This window comes from Staurois parvus, unplaced genomic scaffold (genome assembly GCF_062004578.1).
Source record: "Staurois parvus isolate SC_StPar_1 unplaced genomic scaffold, SC_StPar_1.0 ptg000971l, whole genome shotgun sequence".
Lineage (NCBI taxonomy): Eukaryota > Metazoa > Chordata > Amphibia > Anura > Ranidae > Staurois > Staurois parvus.
The window spans coordinates 833,917-857,590 of NW_028318767.1; the positions used below are offsets into that span (position 1 = coordinate 833,917).

The window sequence follows — 23,674 nt, forward strand, 5'->3', positions numbered from 1 at the left end:
GCAAGATTCTTGTGGTCGGTATATATTAAAATCAAGTGTATGGCTCCTTCTAGCAGGTATCTCCATTCCTCCAGAGCTACTTTAATTGCCAGAAGCTCCCAGTCCCCTACATCAGTTCTTTTCAGCTGGAGAGAGCTTCCTTGAGAAAAATGCTACTGGATGCATTCATTCCTTGAGTCCTTTCCGTTGGGAAAGGACTGCCCCAACTGCATTTTCCGATGCGTCTACCTCTAGGATATAAGGCAGTGTGGAGTCTGGATGGCTCAGAATAGGGTCAGCTGTGAATAGTTCCTTCAGGGCTTCGAAGACCGCCTGTGCTTCTGGGGTCCAGTGGAAGCGGACTCCCAGTCTGGTGAGCTGGGTAATGGGTGAGATGAGGGCTGAGAAATTTTTAATGAATTTCCGGTAGAAATTGGCGAAGCCTACAAATTGTTGGATACCTTTTTTATCTGAGGGAACTGACCAGTCCAAGCTAGCTGAGACTTTCTGCGGGTCCATTTTAATTCCATCTGTGGAAGTGATCAGCCCAAAAAATGGAACACTATGTTGCTCGAATTTGCATTTCTCGGCCTTGGCGTAAAGTCTGTACCGACGAAGTCGTCCTAAGACGTTTTTAACTACTTGCCGCCCAGCCACTGCATATATACGTGTGCAGGGCGGCACTGGGGCGCAAAAGCACGTTTTAAAACGTTTTTGCGGGCAGGGGGCGTGCGCGCGCTCGCTCCCGCCGACCCGCGGGTGACATCATTTGATCCCGGGGGGATCAATCATTAGATTTCAGCCAGTGATGTCTGGCTGAAATCAGATGATCGGTCCCTGTCCTATGTTGACATTTACACAGGACAGGATATGATGTCATTCTTCTCTGCCTGGACACATTCCGTTCCAGACAGAGAAGAAGACATACTAACAGTGAGTAAAACAGCACATACCCACAGTTAGAACACGCCTAGGACACATTTAACCCCCTGATCGCCCCCCCCCCAGTTAACCACTTCACTGCCCTGTCACCAGTGTCACTGATCAGTGAAGCGATTTTTACTGATCACTGTATCAGTGTCGCTGGCGACTTCCGATAGTGTTAGCGCCCCTCCCAGATAGCGCCAGTTTGCCCGCCAGTACACCAGTAATCCCGTTTAACCCCTTAATCCCCCCCCAGTTAACCCCTTCACTGCCCTGTCACCAGTGTCACTGATCAGTGAACCGATTTTTACTGATCACTGTATCAGTGTCGCTGGCGACTTCCGATAGTGTTACCCCCCCCCCCCCCAGATAGCGCCAGATTGCCCGCTAATACACCAGTAATCCCGTCTAACCCCTTGATCGCCCCCCCCGATTTGACCCCTTCACTGCCCTGTCACCAGTGTCATTGATCAGTGAACAGATTTTACTGATCACTGTATCAGTGTTGCTGGCGACTTCCAATAGTGTTAGCGCCCCTCCCAGATAGCGCCAGTTTGCCCGCCAGTACACCAGTAATCCCATTTAACCCCTTGATCGCCCCCCTCCCCCCCCCCAGTTAACCCCTTCACTGCCCTGTCACCAGTGTCATTGATTACAGTGAACAGATTTTTACTGATCACTGTATTAATGTCACTGGTGACTTCCGATAGTGTTAGCGCCCCTCCCAGATAGCGCCAGTTTGCCCGCTAGTGCACCAGAAATCCCATTTAACCCCTTGATCGCCCCCCTCCCCCCCTCCAGTTCACCCCTTCACTGCCCTGTCACCAGTGTCATTGATTACAGTGAACAGATTTTTACTGATCACTGTATTAATGTCACTGGTGACTTCCGATAGTGTTAGCGCCCCTCCCAGATAGCGCCAGTTTGCCGCTAGTACACAAGTAATCACATTTGACCCCTTGATTGCCAGGAACACGCTTACTTGCATGCTAAACCTCCATTGCTAGTATAGTGTCTGATTGGATCAATATCTTTGATCAGATCAGCGCTATACCAGCGTTCACATTAATATAGTATCCCCAAAAATGCAGCGTTAGCGGGATCAGCCCCGACACCTGCCAGCACCTGCGTTTAGCTCCTACGCCCCCCCCCTTCTCCCCCAGCAAGTTCAGTGTCAGTAGATAACTGTCACTTGATACATATTACACACAAAACCGCAGTGTTCACAGAATCAGGCCTGATCTCTGGTAGCACTTGTCGGTAAATTTTTTGTAGCGGTTCAAGCAGTCCCTGACAGCCGCCGCTCTTTTTCCCGTGAGTCGCACTAGGTACCTGTAAATTTAGTGGCCAAAATGTCCAAGCAAAGGTACTCTAGTGAAGAGGCCTATAGGATTCTGAGCATGTCAAGTGAGAGCGAAGGGGAAGACTCACTGGCAGAATCAGGCTCAGAATACGAACCTATAGACAGCAGCGGCACCCTGACAGATCGCTCAGACGATGAGGAAGAGGTCCCTGCTAAGATCAGGTGTACCCGATCCCATTCCCAGGTTGCTGAGGTGGTACAAATGCATGATGACTCTCATATGCAGCAGAGTGCCAGTACTAGTGCCGCACTACCTTTTGGTGAACTGGCGAGCACCAGCGGCCTAGTACATCCTGGTCTTATGCATACCAGCACTGCAGTATCACTTGGTGACGTGGCGAGTCCCATAATTGCAGTACAAGCTGGTGCGGTGGCGAGCACAAGTAGTGTCCCGCGGCCACCAAGAATTCGCAGACAGGCCCGTAGATCCCCTAGTGTTCTTCCAGATGTGCTTGCAAATCCCGATTGGCAGCCCACAAATTCTGCAGCACACTTACTTCCCCCATTCACTGCCCAACCCGGAATTCAGGTGGAAACAGCAAATTTAAATACTCCCCTTGATTTTTTTGAGCTGTTTTTCACAGAAGATCTTTATGCATTGATTGTGGATCAAAGCAATTTATATGCACGACAATATATCGCCGCCAACCCAAATTCAAACCTTGCCAGACCATTCGCATGGAAACCCATTACGGTTTCCGAATTTAACGTTTTTTTTTCGGCCTAATCCTCAACATGGGCATTAATAATAAAAATCAATTGCGGTTGTATTGGTCCACAGACCCGCTTGTTCACATGTCCGTGTTCTCTACTGCCATGGCCAGGCATAGATATGAGACGATAATGCGTTTTATGCACTTCTACGACAACACACACAGTCGTCCTCGGGGTGACCCTGAATTTGACCGGCTCCACAAAATTCGGCCCCTCGTAAATCACTTTAACCAAAAATTTGCAGATGTGTATACTCCCCATAAAAACATCTGCATCGATGAGTCCCTCATTCAATATTCTGGCCGCCTTCTAATCAAATAATATCTCCCCAGCAAGCGTGCCAGATATGGGATCAAGATGCCCGCTTGAGAAATGAAGAATTGCTCGCAGTGAAGTGGAAGGACAAACGCGATGTTTACCTCCTGTCTTCCATTCACGCAGATACAACCGTCCAAATTACCACGGCAGCTGGTGTTGTTGAGAAGCCCCTCTGTGTCCACGATTATAACCTTAACATGGGAGGGGTGGACTTCAACGACCAGATGATGAAGCCGTACTTAGTTTCACGAAAAGCCAGACGCTGGTACATAAAAGTGTCTGTTTATTTATTTCAATTGGCTGTATATAACGCTTTTGTTCTCTGTAAAGCAACTGGACATACTGGATCATACCTAAATTTCCAGTTAGAGATCAACAGGGCCCTTTTGTATCCAGAAGGTGCTGCGCCCCAAACCCCCATCCCAGATGCAGTTAGCCGTCTGCATGAGAGACATTTTCCCGATACCATTCCTGGTACCCCAACCCAAAGAAGACCCCAAAAAAGATGTTGTGTCTGCAGCAAACGTGGAATTAGGCGTGACAGCCGCTATTGTTGTCCCTCCTGTCCTGGCCAACCTGGCCTCTGCGTCAAGCCCTGCTTCCGCCTCTACCATACACTAGTTGACTATTAGTATAGGGTACAGCACGGCACAGATCAGGGCACATTTACACAGGGTCTCGAAAGATGTTAGGTAGTCAGGAAACTGGCTATCGCATTTGGAGAGACCCTACCAGCTGTTTTAAAAATGTTTAAAGTTTGAAAAAAAAGTTAAAAAAAAAAAAACATTAAAAATACAAATCCGCCCAAAAAATAAAAAAATTTAAAAACCAAAAATAGTTATAGTTTTTTTTGTTGTTGTCATTTTTGTGATTGTTCTACTTTTACTGTTTTATTGTTACTGTTTTATTGTTAACCATTTCTGTTTGCAGGAATGTTTTCAGCTGCAGCACTGACCTGTTTATTCTGACAGTAACAGGAACTTGCTCTCAGAATAGACACAAGTCAGCGTGGGCAGCGCTGTTGGATGAGATTTTTCATCCGCAGTTAAAAAAAAAAAAAAAGAATATATGCCAAAGCATGGGGGCCTGGGGTGGCCAGTGGGTGGATGGCCCCTATGCTTCGGCATATATATTTTATATTTGTTGGCACATTTCATGTGTGCCCACCATTAGAAGTGGGTGGATGCAGGGAGGTTTCTAATGGTGGGCATACCACACACTTTTTCTGGCAGAGATTTCTTCCCTTTTTTTTCATTCAGCCCACAGGCTGCATAAAGAAAAAAAGAACATAGCATATAAACCCAAGGGCCAGCGACGTACTGGTATATCACTGGACTTTGAATGGTTATACCAGGGTGATGCCTGCAGCTGCAGGCATCATCCTAGTATCATTTTTTTCAGCCGGAAATGGGCTTTCATGTAAAAGCATTCCTAGTGGTTAATTAGCTGCAGGATCGCCTTTACAAGCAGCGGGAGAAAATGCCCCCTCCCCCTCCCTGAGATAGCATTAAAAGTGATAAAAAAAAAAAAAATTAAAGGGACAGTGTAAAAATAATTAAATAAATCAGAAAAAAAAAAAAAAAAAAAAAAGGACCCTCGCCCATCCGCGCGCACACCTGCGGTCGTGAGCGTTGACCCTGTGCCAGTATGGAAACAGCGATTGCACCATGCATGTGAGGTATCGCCATGAACGGCAGATCAAGGGCAGTAATTATAGCTCTAGACCTCCTCTGTAAATCTAAAATGGTAGCTTGTAAAGGCTTTTAAAGCGTTGCCTATAGATATTAAAAATGTATGCAGTTTGTCGCCATTGCACAGGGCATGTGTAATTTTAAAGCATGTCATGTTTGGTATCTATTTACTCAGCATAGCATCATCTTTTATATCATACCAAATAATTGGCCAATATATTGTGTTTTTGCGCATTAAAATTAAAAAAAAGTGTATATTTTTCAAAAAATCTCCCCACTCTCATTCTTGGCACCCCCCTGTTCCCGTCAGCCACTGCAACCCCCTCAACCTTATACCAGTCCCCCTCCTCCCCGCAACCACCCATCCTCTCTCGGTTGCACTCCAGAATGCCCGTTCGGTTTGCAACAAGCTCACCGCCATCCATGACCTCTGTCTCCCACTCCCTCAACCTCCTAGCGGTCACCGAAACCTGGATCCAAGCCACTGACTCCACCTCCCCTGCAGCACTCACCTATGGAGGCCTCGTCTGGACCCACTCACCCAGACCGAGTGGTCGCAGAGGCGGTGGGGTTGGCATGCTCCTGCCACCGCTGAGCACCTTCCAGGTCCTCCCTAGCCCTCCCTCCCTATCCTTCTCCTCCTTCGAAGCCCACTGCATCCGGCTCTTCTCTCCCACCCCCCTGAGGATTGCAGTAATCTATCGGCCTCCTGGATCCGTATCCCTCTTCCTGGACGACTTTGCCACCTGGCTTCCCTTCTTCCTCTCCTCCGAGCTACCGACCATCATCCTCGGGGATTTCAACATCCCCATCAACGTCAACAACCCGGCTACTTCCCAACTCCTCCTCCTAACCTCCTCTTTCACGCTCACACAGCACACACAGTCCTCCACCCACACCAATGGAAACACCCTGGACCTCGTTTTCTCCCACCTCTGCACCCTCCACAACTTCACTAATACCCCCTTCCCCCTCTCTGACCACCACCTTCTCACGTTTTCCATCTCCCCCCTCCTCTAACTCCCCCCCCCAAAGCGTCAAACCATCACCAGCCATAACCTCCGCAACCTAAACCCGGCCCATCTCCACCCGGCAGCTGACCGTCTGTACGACAGTATCCTTCCACTGTCATGCCCTGACCTGGCCACTACTGCGTACAACGACTCACTGTCGGCTGCCCTCGACTCCCTGGCACCACTAACCACGTGTAACATCAGACCCCGACCGCTTCAACCCTGGCAGAACAACCATACAAAATGTCTCAAACGACGCAGTCACGCGCTGGAGCGATTATGGCGCAAAACCAGATCCCCTTGTGTGTTCTCCCTCTACAAATCCGCTTTCTTCACCTACACCACCTCCCTCCACGCCGCCAAGCAAGCCTATTTGGTAACCCTCATCAACACCCTCTCCACCTGTCCTCGCTGGCTCTTCTCCACTTTCAAATCCCTGGTCTCTCCCCCCCCCCCACCTCCACTCAGTACCTCACTCACCGCCCATGAGATTGCCAATCATTTCCAAAACAAGATTGACGCAATCCGTAAGGACATTGTCAATTCACAATTTACCTCTCCACCTAGCCCCCCTCCCTCCATCACCCCCTCAACTCTCCCCTCCTCACTGCCCCCCACCATACCTAACGCCCCGCACACTATCACCTCCCCAAAGCTCCGCTCCTTCAGCCCTGCTACCACTGAGGAGGTCACTAAGGTCTTCACTGAAGCCCGCCTCACCACTTGCCCCCTGGACCCTATTCCCTCAACTCCTCCGGTCACCCCCCTCCTCCATCATTCGCTCCCTCACCCACATCTTCAATCTCTCCCTCTCTACTGGCACATTCCCCTCCCCCCTAAAACACGCACACATCACCCCCATACTCAAAAAACCCTCCCTTGACCCCACTGACCTAAACAACCTTAGACCCATCTCCCTGCTACCATTCACTTCCAAGCTCCTTGAGTGCTTAGCCTACAATCGCCTAAGCACCCACCTCACTGACAACAACCTCCTTGATCCATTACAGTCTGGCTTCTGTCCCCTACACTCCACCAAAACCGCCCTACTTAAAATCACTAACGACCTGCTAACCGCCAAAGCTAATGGCCACTACTCAGTCCTCCTGCTCCTTGACCTCTCCGCGGCCTTCGACACAGTCAACCCCCCTCTTCTCCTTACCAAACTGCACTCCTTTGGCATCAGGGACGCTGCTCTCTCCTGGTTCTCCTCCTACCTATCCCAACGCTCCTTCAGCGTTACCTATAACGCTGCCACCTCCCCCTCTCTGTTGGAGTCGCCCAAGGCTCTGTCCTCGGACCCCTCCTCTTCTCCATCTACACCTCCTCCCTTGGCAAACTGATACACTCCCACGGCTATCACCTCTATGCCGACGACACACAAATTTACCTCTCCACCCCTCACCTCACACCCTCTCTCTCAGCCCACATCGCCCACCTCCTGAACGACATATCAGACTGGATGTTGCTCCATTTCCTCAAGTTAAACCTGTCCAAAACCAAGCTCCTGGTTTTCCCCCCAGCCTCTCCATCACGACTAGCAACGCCACCATCAATCCCACCCCACACGCCAAAGTCCTGGGTGTCACCCTGGACTCAAACCTTTCCTTCCAACCTCATGTCCAATCACTATCAAAATCATGCAGGCTCCCCCTCCGTAACATCTCCAAGATACGTACATTCCTCACCCTAGACACTACTAAACAACTCATACACTTCCTCATCATCTCACGCCTGGATTACTGCAACTCCCTTCTCACTGGCCTACCCAAACAAATGCTATCCCCACTCCAGTCTATCCTGAACTCAGCAGCTAGACTCATCCACCTCACCAACCGCTCCATATCTGCCACCCCCCTCTGCCAATCCCTTCACTGGCTCCCGATTGCCCAGCGCATCAAATTCAAATTACTAACTCTGACCTGCAAAGCCATTCACAACGCCGCCCCAAACTACCTAACTGACCTGATACCCAAATACCACCCTACCCATGCCCTTCGCTCCTCACAGGACCTACTCTCTAGCTCCCTGGTCTCCTCCTCCCAGGACTTCCCCCATCCTCTGGAACTCCCTACCCCAATCCATCAGATTGTCACCTACCCTCCTCACCTTCAGGCGCACCCTGAAAACCCATCTCTTCAGGGAAGCCTACCCCACCCTCACCTAAGAACCGATCTCCTCCACTCCTCCCACCACTCCATCCCTCACAGCCACTTCCTCCTGTACCACTATCCCCTCCCTCCTAGATTGTAAGCTCGAAAGAGCAGGGCCCTCGAACCCCTCGTGTATTGTATTGTTACTGTATGGTCTCATGTTCTGTCCCCCTTGCTATTGTACAGCGCTGAGCAAACCCTTTGGCGCTATATAAATACTGTATAATAATAATAATATTTACTCGGCAGCGTTGGTGTTCCTCAGGAGTTAGCGACGGACGAATCAGACCAAGCTGCATAGGTTCGGGTGTGTCTGATGTCCCAGGATCAGAATTTCTGGGTGATGTACTGGGCTGGACCGGAATTTTGGGTAGCATCCATGTAGGCATAGGAACTTGGGTGGACCTCTCTAACCTGTGTTCACGTAGGCGACGGTCAATCTGAATGGATAAAGTTATTAAGTCCTCCAGAGAATTGGGTATGCCAACTCGGGCAAGTTCGTCCTTGAGGGCCTCAGTAAGACCCAAGCGGAACTGATGACGCAGGACAGCATCATTCCAATTAGTGTCTGCACTCCGTCTAAAGTCCGTGACATAGTCTTAGGTGGCTCAGCGGCCCTGTTGGAGTGCATGTAAGGCTGCTTCTGCTGTGGTGGTCTGCTGTGGATCGTCATACAGCTGGGCCATTGAGTCAAAGAAAGTAGTCATAGTATTCAGATGTGCATGACGACTTTCTAGCAGACAATGGGCCCAAGCGTGTGCCTCACCTTGGAGCAGAGAGATAATGAACCTCACCTTAACATTTTCCGTGGAGAAGGGTCTTGGCTGGAGGTTGAAATAGAGCTGACATGCGTTGCGGAAAGCTCTAAATTTGCTTCGGTCTCCAGCGAAGCACTCGGGAGTGGGTACACGGGGTTCAGGAGGTGGCATCATGCCAACAGTGTTAGTGAGAGGTTCTGTGGGAGCCCCAGCTGTGGTTGGGACAGAGGGAGCTGCAAACACAGAAGCAGCTGTAGCCAGGGTCTGCATGCGTTCCTCCAGATGCACATATCCATCCTGCAAAGTTTTGACTGCTTGGGTCACTGCTGTCAGATGTTGGCATATTTCATCCAGAGGCAAAGGTCCTCTTCCAGGCTCAGACATAGCCGTATGGTACTGTCACGTACCTGGATCGTGAGCCTGACGTGAAGAAGCAGGCTTCCCGTACAACTCCGGCTCAAGGACTGCTGATGGTGAGACAGTGGTCGCAGGGGTACGGTGGGGTATGAGTGCCTGAGATCAGTCCGGTAATAGCAGGTGAGCTGATGAGTTGCAGGGAAGGAGCAGGGTTCTGATGTAGCCGTGCGGGATGGATGGATACTCGTGAGCAGCGTGCTGAGGATGCAGGGTCAGACGAGCCATGTTCGGTATCGGTCAGGCAGATCAGGCTTACAGCAGCAGGAGGAAGAGTAGTCAGGTTACAGGCCAGGTCAGCAATGGAAGATCAATCAGACAGGAGCAGAGACAGCAGAATAATCCAAGACAAGCCAGAGGTCAGGGCAGGAAGCAATCAATCGGAGATCAGGAACAGGCTGGTTCGGTATCAGGAGTCAATCACAGGAATCAGGGAACACGAGCAGGGAAAAGACCATACGGCAATGGGACAACTACTGCAGCCAGTTTAAATAACCCTTTTGGCGCTAGCATTAGTGACAAGCGTGTGCACGCATGTGCGAGCCGATGTCCAAGTAGATGCACATCTGTTTGACTGGTAAGGACTCTGCGCATGTGCCTATTTGTGCGCCGCGGAACTTCACCTGCACTATGGGCAGGCCTTCCTTGACAACACCTCTGGCTGGAGCCACTTCCTGGTGAGATGTATCAAGTCAAACATATGGGAGCAAGGTGGCTTGTCAGTACTATAATACCACTGATGCACCCGTTGAGCTCAGACTGCAACAGTGACGCCCAGGCGTGCAAGGACATCCTGCCTTCAGCTTCTCATAATCCTGAGCATCTGGTTCCAGATCATAATAGGCCTTTTGGGGTTCACCTGTCAAAAATGGTGCAAGCAGTCCGTCCATTGCTCTTTTTGCCATCCTTCCCGAACAGCAACTTTTTCAAAAGTTGTGAGGTAGGCTTCCACATCATCTGCAGGCGTCATCTTTTGCAGGAATAGCTGTTCCACTGGCAGCAGATCTGCGGACTACTTTAATTGCACCAGGTGTTGGGCCACCTCCTCAAGGTGCTCTCGGTCTGCTTGCTAGGCCTCTGCAAACTGGCGATTCACCTCTTTTGCTTGTTGGGCCTCCGCAAAATGGCGATTTGCCTCCTGTTGTGCTGCATTGGCCTCTGCGAACTGGCGATTGGTTTCCTGCTGGGTTGCAGGACAGACAGCAGGGCTTTCTTAAAATCTGACTTGTTGTCAGTTTTATTTAAAATGTTGCAAGCATCATAAACAAAACAGAAAATAAACCCTCGCCATCCAGGCACTAACTAAACACGGGAGATTACTCTCTCAATGGTAAAGGCCTTCTTCCTGTCAACAACAAGATGAAAATAGTATGCAAACCTTTTCCTTTCTTGTACAATGCAAACTTTCATCCACAGCTCACTCAGATATGGCTCTCTGAGTCCCAGGCCAAGAGCAACGTCTTGCTCCAGTCCTGCCTTATTTATACCACCTACTGGTGGTCATCAGTGGACCACAAAAAACTGTCCGGAACCACCTCTGCCAGAGTGGCCTTGAAAACCCGGACTGGACTTCACCTTAATGTCCTAGATATGACCGCATGCGAGGTGATACATAGCGTCCATCGATCACCTCGCCTTTCATAATGTCACTATATATATATATATATATATATATATATATATATACACAGTTGCAAGAAAAAGTATGTGAACACCTTGGGATTACGTGGAGTTTTGCATGAATTGGGCATAAAATGTGCTCTGAACGTCATCTAAGTCACAACAATAGAAGAACACAGTCTGCTGAACATAATACTACACAAACATTAGATGTTGCCATGGTTTAATTGCACATAACATGTAAACATTCACAGTGCAGGGACGAAAAAGTATGTGAACCTTTGGACTTAATAACTGGTTGACCCTCCTTTGGCAGCAATAACCTCAACCAAACATTTCCTGTAGTTGCAGATCAGACATGCACAACGATCTGGAGTCATTTTGGACCACTCCTCTTCACAAAACTGTTTCAGTGTAGCAATATTCTTGGGATATCTGGTGTGAATCGCTCTCTTAAGGTCATGCCACAGCATTTCAATCGGGTTGAGGTCAGGACTCTGACTGGGCCACTCCAGAAGGCGTATTCTGTGCTGTTGCAGCCATTGTTTTGTTGAATTACTTGTATGCTTTGGGTCATTGTCCTGTTGCATCACCCATCCTCTGCGGAGCTTCAGTTGGCGGACAGATGGTCATACGTTTTCCTGCAAAATGTCTTGATAAACTCTGGAATTCATTTTCCCATCAATTACAACAATCCGTCCAGGCCTTGAGGTAGCAAAGCAGCCCCAAACCATGATGCTCCCTCCGCCATGTTTTACAGTGGGGATGAGGTTTTGATGTTGGTGTGCTGTGACTTTTTTTCTCCACACATAGTGTGTGTTCTTCCCAAACAACTCAATCTTGGTTTCATCTGTCCACAGTATATTTTGCCAGTAGTGCTGTGGAACATCCAGGTGCTCTTTTGCAAACTTCAAACGTGCTGCAATATTCTTTTTGGACAGCAATGGCTTCCTCCGTGGTGTCCTCCCATGTACTCCATTCTTGTTTAATGTTTTCCTTATTGTAGATGTGTCAACAAAAATGTTAGCATGTGCCAGAGATTTCTGTAGGTCTTTAGCTGACACTCTGGGATTCTTCTTTATCTCATGCAGCATTCTGCACTGTGCTCTTGCAGTCATTTTTACAGGACGACCACGCCTAGGGAGAGTAGCAACAGTGCTAAACTTTCTCCATTTGTAGACAGTCTGTCTTACCGTGGACACATGAACATCAAGGCTTTTGGAGATACTTTTGTAACCCTTTCCAGCTTCATGCAAGTCAACAATTCTTGATCGTAGGTCTGCTGAGAGCTCTTTTCTGCGAGGCATGGTTCACATCAGACAGTGCTTCTTGAAACCAGTAAACCCAAAACAGGTGTATGTTTTTTAAGGGCAGGACAGCTGTCAGCAACACATCCAATATCATCACACTGATTGGAGTCAAGGTTGGCTCACTCCTGGCTCCAATTAGCTCTGGGAGAAGTCATTAAGCTAGGGCCTCACATACTTTTTCCTCCCTGCACTGTGAATGTTTACAAGTTATGTGCAATTAAACCATGGCAACATCTAATGTTTGTGTAGTATTATGTTCAGCAGACTGTGTTCTTCTATTGTTGTGACTTAGATGACGTTCAGAGCCCATTTTATGCCCAATTCATGCAAAACTCCACGTAATCCCAAGGGGTTCACATACTTTTTCTTGCAACTGTGTATATATATATATATATATATATATATATATATATATACACACACAGTGGGGATCAAAAGTTTGGGCACCCCAGCTAAAAATGTGTATTAATGTGCATAAAGAAGCCAAGGAAAGATGGAAAAATCTCCAAAAGGCATCAAATTACAGATTAGACATTCTTATAATAGGTCAACAAAAGTTAGATTTTATTGCCATCATTTACACTTTCAAAATAACAGAAAACAAAAAAATGGCGTCTGCAAAAGTTTTGGCACCCTGCAGAATTTATAGCATGCACTGCCCTCTTTGCAAAGCTGAGACCTGCCAGTGTCATGGATTGTTCTCAATCATCGTCTGGGAAGACCAGGTGATGTCAATCTCAAAGGTTTTAAATGCCCAGACTCATCTGACCTTGCCCCAACAATCAGCACCATGGGTTCTTCTAAGCAGTTGTCTAGAAAACTGAAACTGAAAATAGTTGACGCTCACAAAGCTGGAGAAGGCTATAAGAAGATAGCAAAGCGTTTTCAGATGTCAATATCCTCTGTTCGGAATGTAATTAAGAAATGGCAGTCATCAGGAACAGTGGAAGTTAAAGCAAGATCTGGAAGACCAAGAAAAATATCAGACAGATACAGCTCGCAGGATTGTGAGAAAAACAATTCAAAACCCACGTTTGACTGCACGATCCCTCCAGAAAGATCTGGCAGACACTGGACTTGTGGTACACTATTCCACTATAAAGAGATACTTGTACAAATATGGTCTTCATGGAAGAGTCATCAGAAGAAAACCTCTTCTACGTCCTCACCACAAAAATCATCTTTTGAACTTTGCAAATGAACATATAGACAAGCCTGATGCATTTTGGAAACAAGTTCTGTGGACCGATGATGTTAAAATTGAACTTTTTGGCTGGAATGAGCAAAGGTACGTTTGGAGAAGAAGGGGCACAGAATTTAATGAACAGAACCTCTGTCCAACTGTTAAGCATGGGGTTGGATCAATCATGCTTTGGGGTAGTGTTGCAGCCAGTGGCACAGGGAACATCTCACGAGTAGAAGGAAAAATGGATTCAATAAAATTTCAGCAAATTTTGGATGGTAACTTGATGCCATCTGTGAAAAAGCTTAAGTTAAAGAGAGGATGGCTTCTACAAATGGATAATGATCCTAAAACACACCTCGAAATCCATGGGGGATTACATCAAGAGGCGTAAACTGAAGGTTTTGCCATGGCCTTCACAATCTCCTGACCTCAACATAATTGAAAATCTATGGATAGACCTTAAAAGAGCAGTGCGTGACAGACAGGCCAGAAATCTCAAAGAACTGGAAGACTTTTGTAAGGAAGAATGGGCAAAGATACCTCAAACAAGAATTGAAAGACTCTTGGCTGGCTACAAAAAGCGTTTACAAGCTGTGATACTTGCCAAAGGGGGCAGTACAAGATATTAACTCTGCAGGGTGCCCAAACTTTTGCAGACGCCATTTTTTTGTTTTCTGTTACTTTGAAAGTGTAAATGATGGAAATAAAATCTAACTTTTGTTGACATATTATAAGAATGTCTAATCTGTAATTTGATGCCTTTTGGAGATTTTTCCATCTTTCCTTGGCTTCTTTATGCACATTAATACAAATTTTTAGCTGGGGTGCCCAAACTTTCGATCCCCACTGTATATATATATATACATACATATATACATATATACACATACACACACAGTGAAGGAAATAAGTATTTGATCCCCTGCTGATTTTAAATGCCCACTCACAAAGAAATGCATGTCTAACAAATTATGCACTGATTTGCATTTTCATGAGGGAAATAAGTATTTGATCCCCTATCATTCAGCAAGATTTCTGGCTACCAGGTGTCTTTCATACGGGTAACAAGCTGAGATTAGAAGCAGTCTCTTAAAGGGAGTGCTGCTAATCTCATTTTGTTACCTGTATAAAAGACACCTGTCCACAGGAGCAATTAAACAATCAGATTCCAAACTCTCCACCATGGCAAAGACCAAAGAGCTATCCAAGGATTTCAGGGACAAGATTGTAGACCTGGACTGGGCTCTGCTACCAAACTATCACCAAGCAGCTTACACGAGGATCTTGTCTATGATCTCCAGGCAGTTGGGACCACAGTCACAAAGAAAACAATTGGTAACACACTACGTGGACAAGGATTGAAATCCTGCAGTGCCCGCAAGGTCCCTCTGCTCAAGAAAGCATATGTCCAGGCCCGTCTGAAGTTTGCCAGTGAACATCTGAATGATGCAGAGGAGGACTGGTTGAAAGTGTTGTGATCAGATGAGACCAAAATCGAGCTCTTTGGCATCAACTCAACTCGCCGTGTTTGGAGGAGGAGGACGGCTGCCTATGACCCCAAGAACACCATCCCAACTGTCAAACATGGTGGTGGAAACATTCTGCATTGGGGGTGTTTTTCTGCTAAGGAGACAGGACAACTGCACTACATCAAAGGGACGATGGACAAGGCAATGTACCATCAAATCTTGGGCGAGAAGCTTCTCCCCTCAGCCGGGGCATTGAAAATGGGTCATGGATAGGTGTTCCAGCATGACAATGACCCAAACCACACGGCCAAAGGAGTGGCTCAAGAAGAAGCGCATTAAAGTCCTGGAGTGGCCTAGCTAGTCTCCAGACCTTAATCTGATTGAAAATCTGTGGAGGGAGGTGAAAGTTCAAGTTGCCAAGCGTAAGCCACCAAACCTTAATGACTTGGAGAGGATCCGTCAAGAGGAGTGGGCCAAATCCCTCCTGAGATGTGTGCAAACCTGGTAGCCAACTACAGGAAATGTCTGACTTCTGTGATTGCCAACAAGGGATTTGCCACCAAGTACTTTGTGAAGGGGATCAAATACTTATATACCTCATGAACATGCAAATCAGTGCATAATTTGTTAGACATGCATTTATTTTGATTTTTTTGTTGCTATTCTGTCTCTCAGTGTTACAATACACCTACCATTCGATTTTTAGACTGATTATTTCATTGTGAGTGGGCAAACATTTAAAATCAGCAGGGGATCAATACTTATTTCCTTCACTGTACACACACACACACACTGCTCAGCATGAATGAGTACACCCATTTTGAAAAGTAAGATTTTAATCAATCTCTCAATAGACACAAGAACAATTTCCAATTTTTTTTTTTACAAAACTGAGTTGTATAGAACATTAGTTTAGCTCATTACATGACAGTAAGGTTAGATATATAACTTAGATTACAAAATGTTCAGTTTTATCCAAATTAGTTGATGCAAAAATGAATACACCCCAAAACAAAAACTACTACATCTAGTATTTTGTATGACCTCCATGATTTGTAAGGACAGCTCCAAGTCTCCTAGGCATGGAATGAACAAGTTGGCGACATATTGCAACATCTATTCTTTTTCTATTCTTCAAGAACGACCTCTTTTAGAGTCGGGATGTTGGATGGAGAGTGATGCTCAACTTGTCTCTTCAGAATTCCCCCATAGGTGTTCGATTGGGTTCACATCAGGAGACATACTTGGCCACTGAATTACTTTCACCCCGTTCTTCAGAAATGCAACAGTGGACTTAGATATGTGTTTTGGATCACTGTCATGTTGGAAAAGTGCACGACGACCAAGGGCACGGAATGATGGTAGCATCTTCTCTTTCAATATAGAGCAGTATATCTGTGAATTCATGATAATATAAATGAAATGCAAGTCCCTGACACCAGCAGCACTCATGCAGCTCCAGACAAGGACACTGCCACCACCCATGTTTCACTGTAGGCACCATGCATTTTTCTTTGTACTCCTCACCTTTGCGACACCATAGTTCTGAAGCCATCAGTTCCAAAAACCTTTACCTTGGTCTTATCACTCCACTCCAGAGTACAGACTCCCAGTAGTCTTCTTTTTTTCACCATGGACCCTGGCAAATTCTAGGCAGGCTTTTTTGTGCATGGGCTTTAGGAGTGGCTTCCTGCGTGGACGACACCCATGCACGCCATTTCTCTGCAGTGTACGCCATATTGTGTCAATGAAAACAATCACCCCAGTTTGGTTTTCTACTAACTTACATGGCGATTTTCTTCAACCTTTCTCATCAGAAGACGTTCTTGTCAAGGTGTTAACATCTGCGGATGGCTTGAACGTCTCTGTGAGATGGTTGCAGTTCTTCTTTGTTAAATTTTTGTATCACTTCTGCTACAGTATTTTGACTGATAAGTAAAGCTTTGCTGGAATTCTTGTAGCCTTCTCCTTTCTTGTGTAAAGAAATTATATTCTTTCTCAGGCCTTGTGACATTTCTCTTCCATATAGTGCCATTGCTGACAGCATGAAATGGGAAGTGGTTTTCTTTAAGTAACGCCCTTTTATAATCAACGGTCTATCGGATACCTGCTTAATGAATAAATAGACTCACCTGTAGTTGAATTCTTGTTAATTAGGATTTTGTTGACTAAAATTTAGCTTTGCTCCTAAAACTTTCATCGGGGTGTATTCATTTTTGCAACATGGTTGTGAAAGAATTGTTCGAAAAAATACAAAAATATGTTTTTTGTGTGTGTAAATTAGCAAATCTTGTCTGCAATCAATGCCCTGCATTTGTGGGAGTATTTTGTACTATAGTGTCCCATACAAAATGTTGATTCTGAAAGGAAAGTAAAGGTTTAATGACAAATCTGTTGGGGTGTACTCATTTATGCTGACCAGTGTGTGTATGTATGTATGTACATACATTATATATATATATATATATATATATATATATATATATATATATATATATATATATATATAAATAAATAAAAGAAAAAACGTTTATGGTTGAAAAATCACCATACAAAAGAGTGCTAAAAAAAATGGACAAAGCCATACATATTATATACACACACACCATAGTTTGTAGACTTGGCCTTAATTTGTCAATAAGGCTTATTTATTTACAAAATTTCATGAGAGAATCTAAGAAACAATTTTTTTTTCAAAATTCTAAATCTTTCTTCATTTATATAGCAAAAAATAAAAAAAAGTAGTGATTAAATAGCACCAAAAGAAAGATCGATCTACAAAAGATATTAGTTTCATTTGGATACATGTACCATGTCTGAGAAATTGTCAAAGTATGACAGCTCTGAAAACTGAAAAAATGGCCTGGCAGGAAGGGGTAAAGCAGTCCAATGCTGAGTTGGTTAAGAAAAATACTCCAGAAAAGATAAATATGAACATATGGCAATAACAATTCCAGCATGTTTTTTGCAATGGGTTAAACATTCTGAACTGAAGCACAAATCTGCTCTCTGATCTTGTATTGATCAAATTTTCAGGACCTCCATTTACAATTGCCACTTTCTGAGTTAGTATTTTATATATGATAAAATTAAACCACTGTACATACAGTATCTCACAGAAGTGAGTACACCCCTCACATTTTTCTAAATATTTTATTACATCTTTTCATGTGACAAAACTGAAGAAATGACACTTTGCTACAATGTAAAGTAGTGAGTGTACAGCTTGTACAACAGTGTAAATTTGCTGTCCCCTCAAATTAACTCAACAAACATCCATTAATGTCTAAACCGCTAACAAAAGTGAGTACACTTCTAAGTGAAAATGTCCAAATTGGGCCCAATTAGCCACTTTCCCTCCCCGGTGTCATGTGACTCAGTGTTACAAGGTCTCAGGTGTGAATGGGGAGCAGGTGTGTTAAATTTGGTATTATCACTCTCACACTTTCATACTGGACACTGGAAGTTCAACATGGCACCTCATGGCAAAGAACTCTCTGAGGATCAAAAAAAAAAAGAATCGTTGCTCTACATAATGATGACCTAGGCTATAAGAAGATTGCCAAGACTGTGAAACTGAGATGCATCACGGTGGCCAAGACCATACAGCGGTTTAACAGGACAGGTTCCACTCAGAACAGGCCTCGCCATGGTCAACCAAAGAAGCTGAGTGCACGTGCTCTGCGTCATATCCAGAGGTTGTCTCTAGAAAATAGACATATGAGTGCTGCCAGCATTGCTGCAGAGGTTGAAGGGGTGGGGGGTCAGCCTGTCAGTGCTCAGACCATACGCTGCACACTGCATCAAATTGGTCTGAAAGGCTGTCACCCAGAAGGAAGCCTATTCTAAAGATAATGCACAAGAGAGGCCGCAAACAGTTTGCTGAAGACAAGCAGACTTAGGACATGGATTACTGGAACCATGTCCTGTGGTTTGATGAGATCAAGATAAAGTTATAATAAATCCTGTATAATAATTTGGTTCAGATGGTGTCAAGAGTGTGTGGCGGCAACCAGGTGAGGAGTACAAAGACAAGCGTATCTTGCCTACAGTCAAGCATGGTGGTGGGGCTGCATGAATGCTGCCGGCACTGGAGAGCTACAGTTCATTGAGGGAACCATGAATGCCAACATGTACTGTGATATACTGATCCGCTCCCTGCGGAGACTGGGCCGCAGGGCAGCATTCCAATATAACCCCAAACAATACTCCAAGACGACCACTGCCTTGCTAAAGAAGTTGAGGGTAAAGGTGATGGACAGGCCAAGCATGTCTCCAGACCTAAACCCTATTGAGCATCTGTGGGGCCTCATCTTCAAATGGAAGATGGAGGAGTGCAAGGTCTCTAACATACACCAGCTCTGTGATACAGTCATGGAGGCGTGGAAGAGGACACTCCAGAGGTAACCTGTGAAGCTCTGGTGAACTTCATGCCCAAGAGGGTTAAGGCAGTGCTGGAAAATAAAGGTGGCCACACACAATATTGACACCTTGGGCCCAATTTGGACATTTTAACTTAGAAGTGTACTCACTTTTGTTGCTAGCAGTTTAGATATTAATGTCTGTGTGTTGAGTTATTTTGAGGGGACAGCACATTTTCACTGTTATGCAAGCTGTACACTCACTACTTTACATTGTAGCAAAGTGTCATTTCTTCAGTGTTGTCACATGAAAAGATATAATAAAATATTTACAAAAACGTGAGGGGTGTACTCACTTCTGTGAGATACTGTACACCTACATACAATATCTATCTGCCACAGGCACCTGTGAAAGACCTCATGTCTCAGATGTTTAATTAAAGTTACAGTTTCAAAAGCTGGGCTCAGATGTTCTTTCCAATAGAACTTAATAACTTGTTAAAACATACACACTAGACCTTCATGTCATGAGATGTGAAATTCTCTACTGCCAGCTACGTGATTAAGATAGCCAGCCACACTGAATAGGAAGATGACACCATTATTTTCTGTTACAGTTTTAGAGCTACTGTATCTTCATGACCTGTTTACTGGAAAATTAATGAGCCTAACACTACATATTATTTATCCAATCAGGAGGCAGGCGACCAAAGAACCAAAAATAGGTGAATTGGTGAAGGTGTGACCTCCATTAAACTGTAGTGTGGGAGAGCTGTGTGAATAACAAGAGTGGAGAAGTACAAATCCTTTGTGAAAAGTTTAATGAAGGAGGACAAAAATTGTAGACCAAGGTCAGTGACAGTTTATATCACTGTTACTTCCAAAACGTCAAAGCATGCAGAAAGTTGACTTACCAGTTCACTCTGACTAAGGCCCGATGCCACAATGGAAAAGTTTCTTCTATTAGGTAATACAGGAATCTTGCTTGATGCCGAACCCCTTCTACTTCTTGTAGGTGATGTGAATATAGGAGAGGAGCTTCTTTTAATACCAGTAATATTTGTCTGCTGTTGAGACTGCTGTTTAGCCTCCAAAGAGTCCCTGCTGTGAGTGGAAATTCTGTTCATTGCTCCATTACTCTGAGTTGTACTTCGCAGGCTTCTCCTTGGGGAGGCTGTAGCTTGGTTTAGACTAGCTGCTGGGGGTTTACTAGTATCTATATTACAGTAAAATAAAAAAACAAATAATTAGACAAGTCTTGCAAATTTGAGATTTAGCTATGTACAGAAGATATCATTTGATAAAAACATCTGAATTTCCTGCTGAACAGGCCTGTGACAGAAACTGAAATATTTTTTATAAAGAAAAGCTGTAAGAGAGTTAATTATTACAATAATAATAAAAGGCCTTTTAACAGTATATGGGAACCAAATTGAATTTCCACATCCTAAATGTATTCATTAAAGCTGAACTCCGAGCAAAGTGCTAAATACACAGATGAAAATCATACAGTATAAGGGAACAGCTCTTTTACCAGCTTTTTTTTTTTTTTAGCTTATAATGGGGCCTTGTCTTACTGATTTTAAAAGCTGTCAAATCCAGCGTTAGATTAGCTCATGATAAGCACTGTCATTAATTTGCACATAAAAAGAACCTGAAGAAAACAAAGATGGATTTTTGTACTTGCCTGTTCTCAAGTACCAGGAGAGCAGAGAGCACATGGAGACAGATTGCACGGAACTCGACGTGCGGGCGTTTATTGGGGAGGTTTTCAGGGTACAGACAATAGATCCGTTAGTCCACAGATCAACACCAGACACAGCAAAACAGTAAAGTTCTCTGGAAGGCAATATGGAACACCAGGGGGCCAATAGTCCACAGGGTTCAGTAGGGCAATGGGGTGGAGGTTTCATGAGAATTGGGGTTCCTGGGGAGAGTTGGGCTAAGTCTTTCGGGCGGCATGGGGTTAGTCCACTTACTGGATGCAGGGAGCCGAACACGGAGGGTTACAGTCCACACAGGCAACACAGGGTCAACCCACACAGGCAGCAAAGGGTTAAGTCCGCCAGGCTCACAGGCAACAAAGCGTTAAGTCCACACAGGCTCCTGGGCAACAAGCCATAGTCCAGATTAACAGTAGCACGAGGGATGAAGCGTTTGGTGCCCCCTGTTAGTTGGATCACTATCCCAGGGCCAGGCTGTAAAGCGTCAGGGTGCACCACTCGGGGGTCCACAATGGTGAGGAAGGCCCCTGAGTCTCGGAATCCCACCGCCTTTTGTCCATCCACAGTGACCTCTTGCAAGTGTTTTTCTTGGAGGCTCTGGGTAGGGGCTCTAAAGTCTGATAAAAAAAAAACACAACAATGGAGAACCACCTGCGCTACCCTGAATAAACTATTGTTCTAGGAATGGGTTGCCGCTGACACCTGGCTATACACCTGGATAGAATGGGATCAAAATTATAACAAAATTGGTGCTGCGCTTGTCCGTTGGAGCGAGATCCCAGTCTGAAGGGGGAGGTGGTAAGTCCTCGGGTGCCTGGTACAGATCCACATAGTGTACCGGCTGGAGCAAGCTAGGCCCGAGAGTCTGTTTCTTGGCGGGGCAGCTGGCCTGGTGGTGACCAGTATGTCCACAGCCAAAAAACCACCCAAGGCCAATCTGGGGCCCCGCTGCGAGGTGGCTGAACGAGGTGGGAGTAGGGGCCGTGGCACTGGCACTGTTTGTGGGGCCATCTGGCAATGGGGAGGTGTGTAGGGCACTGGTGCAGGATTGGGCATCCTGGCCGCTTGGGGTGCCTCGGCAGCAGGCTTCTTCCATTGTGAGTTAATGAGGAGAGCCTCATCCACTAAGGCTGCAGCTTTTTCGAGGGTGGCAGGTTTCCGCTCACGCACCCACTGTCGGAGCTCGAGGGGGGGGGGCACTTGAAAAGGAACTGTTCCTTCAGGATGGCCTGGATGATCTGCTCATGGGAGGTTGCCTTCTCCCCTTCCAGCCACTGGTAACAGGATACCGACAACTTGTGTGCAAACATTTTGAAGGAGGCCTCTGGGAGGCAGGGGGTAGTCCGGAACTGGGCCCAATATGACTCCGATGACACAGCGTAGTAGTCCAATACGGCCCTTTTTATCTCCTCATTGTTCCGTTTCTTGAGAGGGTACATCATTCGGTAGGCCTCAGCAGCCCCTCCGTCAAACAGCCCTACCACATGGCGAGTCCAGTCTGTGGGTGGGACCTCCAGTAGTTCGCATTAGTATTCAAAGTCCTGGAAGAACCCTTCCACATCTCGTGTGCTCTTGGTAGGGCTTAAAGTCCTTCCTAGATATTCTCTGGGCCTCCCATGCCACATGGACAGGTATAGGGGGTGCTGCTTGGTTCTTTACAGCTTCCCACTCTGTCTCTTTTGCGCATTTTCAATGGCCGCCAGCTTCCTTTCTGTGGTGGCATCTGTAACCAGCGTACACACAGTGAAGGACGCAGCCTCCATTTTGTTAAGAGTATCCATGTTATTCCCTCATTCTTCCCCCCCTCCCTCTCCGAGAGGCACAGTGACATATGGCAGAGTGAGTGTCCGCGTGTGTTAAAAGTGTCACAGGTCAGCAGGGGGCTATGAGCTATAGGACCCCCAAGGGAGCAGGGGCCTAGCTGTCCAAAGAACCTGTGCAATTTAACACCTCGTATAAGATAAGGCAAGCTTTCCCAGAGTTCAAAGAACATTCCAAGGAAAACGACCAGATAACCTTTGTTAAAATCCATTTTTCCCCTATGTCTGCATAATAATCTACCCGCGGGTGGAATGTCACTTGTGCAGATGGAAAGTTATGGGCCAAAATATGAGTTATGAGAGATTTTGGATCTAGTTGAGGTATCCTCCCAGACCTCCACATCCTAAACGGGGTATTGGTCCTTGATTTCAGGGACACCCCCTGCTGGGGAACAACAAAATGGACTGTCAGGCCTAAGAGAGCGAAGTTGAAGACGTCTCCCATTTTAGCATCAGTACCACCTGGGGAGACCCGTGCCCTTTCGCTCTGAAACTTGGATCTGCTAACCCAGGACTTTGGCAAGTACCTTAACCCTTTCACCTCTCTCGGATATCTCTTTGCTGTGCTGTTGGTCTCTGTATATATATATATATATATATATATATATATATATATATATATATATATATATATATATATATATCTATCTATCTATCTATCTATCTATCTATCTATCTATCTCTTAGTTGCATCTTTTTCTGTAAATATTTTGTATTGCACCCGTTCGACCTTTTAGTAATAAATCTTTCCTTCTGAAAGTGTTGAACTGTTTCTATAGCTCTTAATTGCAATTTACAAATTCCTGCCTCTAAAAGAGACACTATTGTGTATTGTGTATAACCGCCCTGCGGTGACA

General features: G+C 45.7%; 1 protein-coding gene across 1 annotated transcript in view; it reads right to left on the reverse strand.

Annotated features, from left to right (window-relative positions):
• The window catches only part of BRCA1 (BRCA1 DNA repair associated), a 265,311-nt gene that overhangs the window by 173,708 nt on the left and 67,929 nt on the right, over nt 1–23,674 (reverse strand). The window contains exon 5 of the mRNA XM_089657153.1: nt 20,188–20,489. Within this exon, the coding sequence (XP_089513279.1) occupies nt 20,188–20,489 (302 nt within the window). The remainder of the gene's footprint in view (nt 1–20,187; nt 20,490–23,674) is intronic.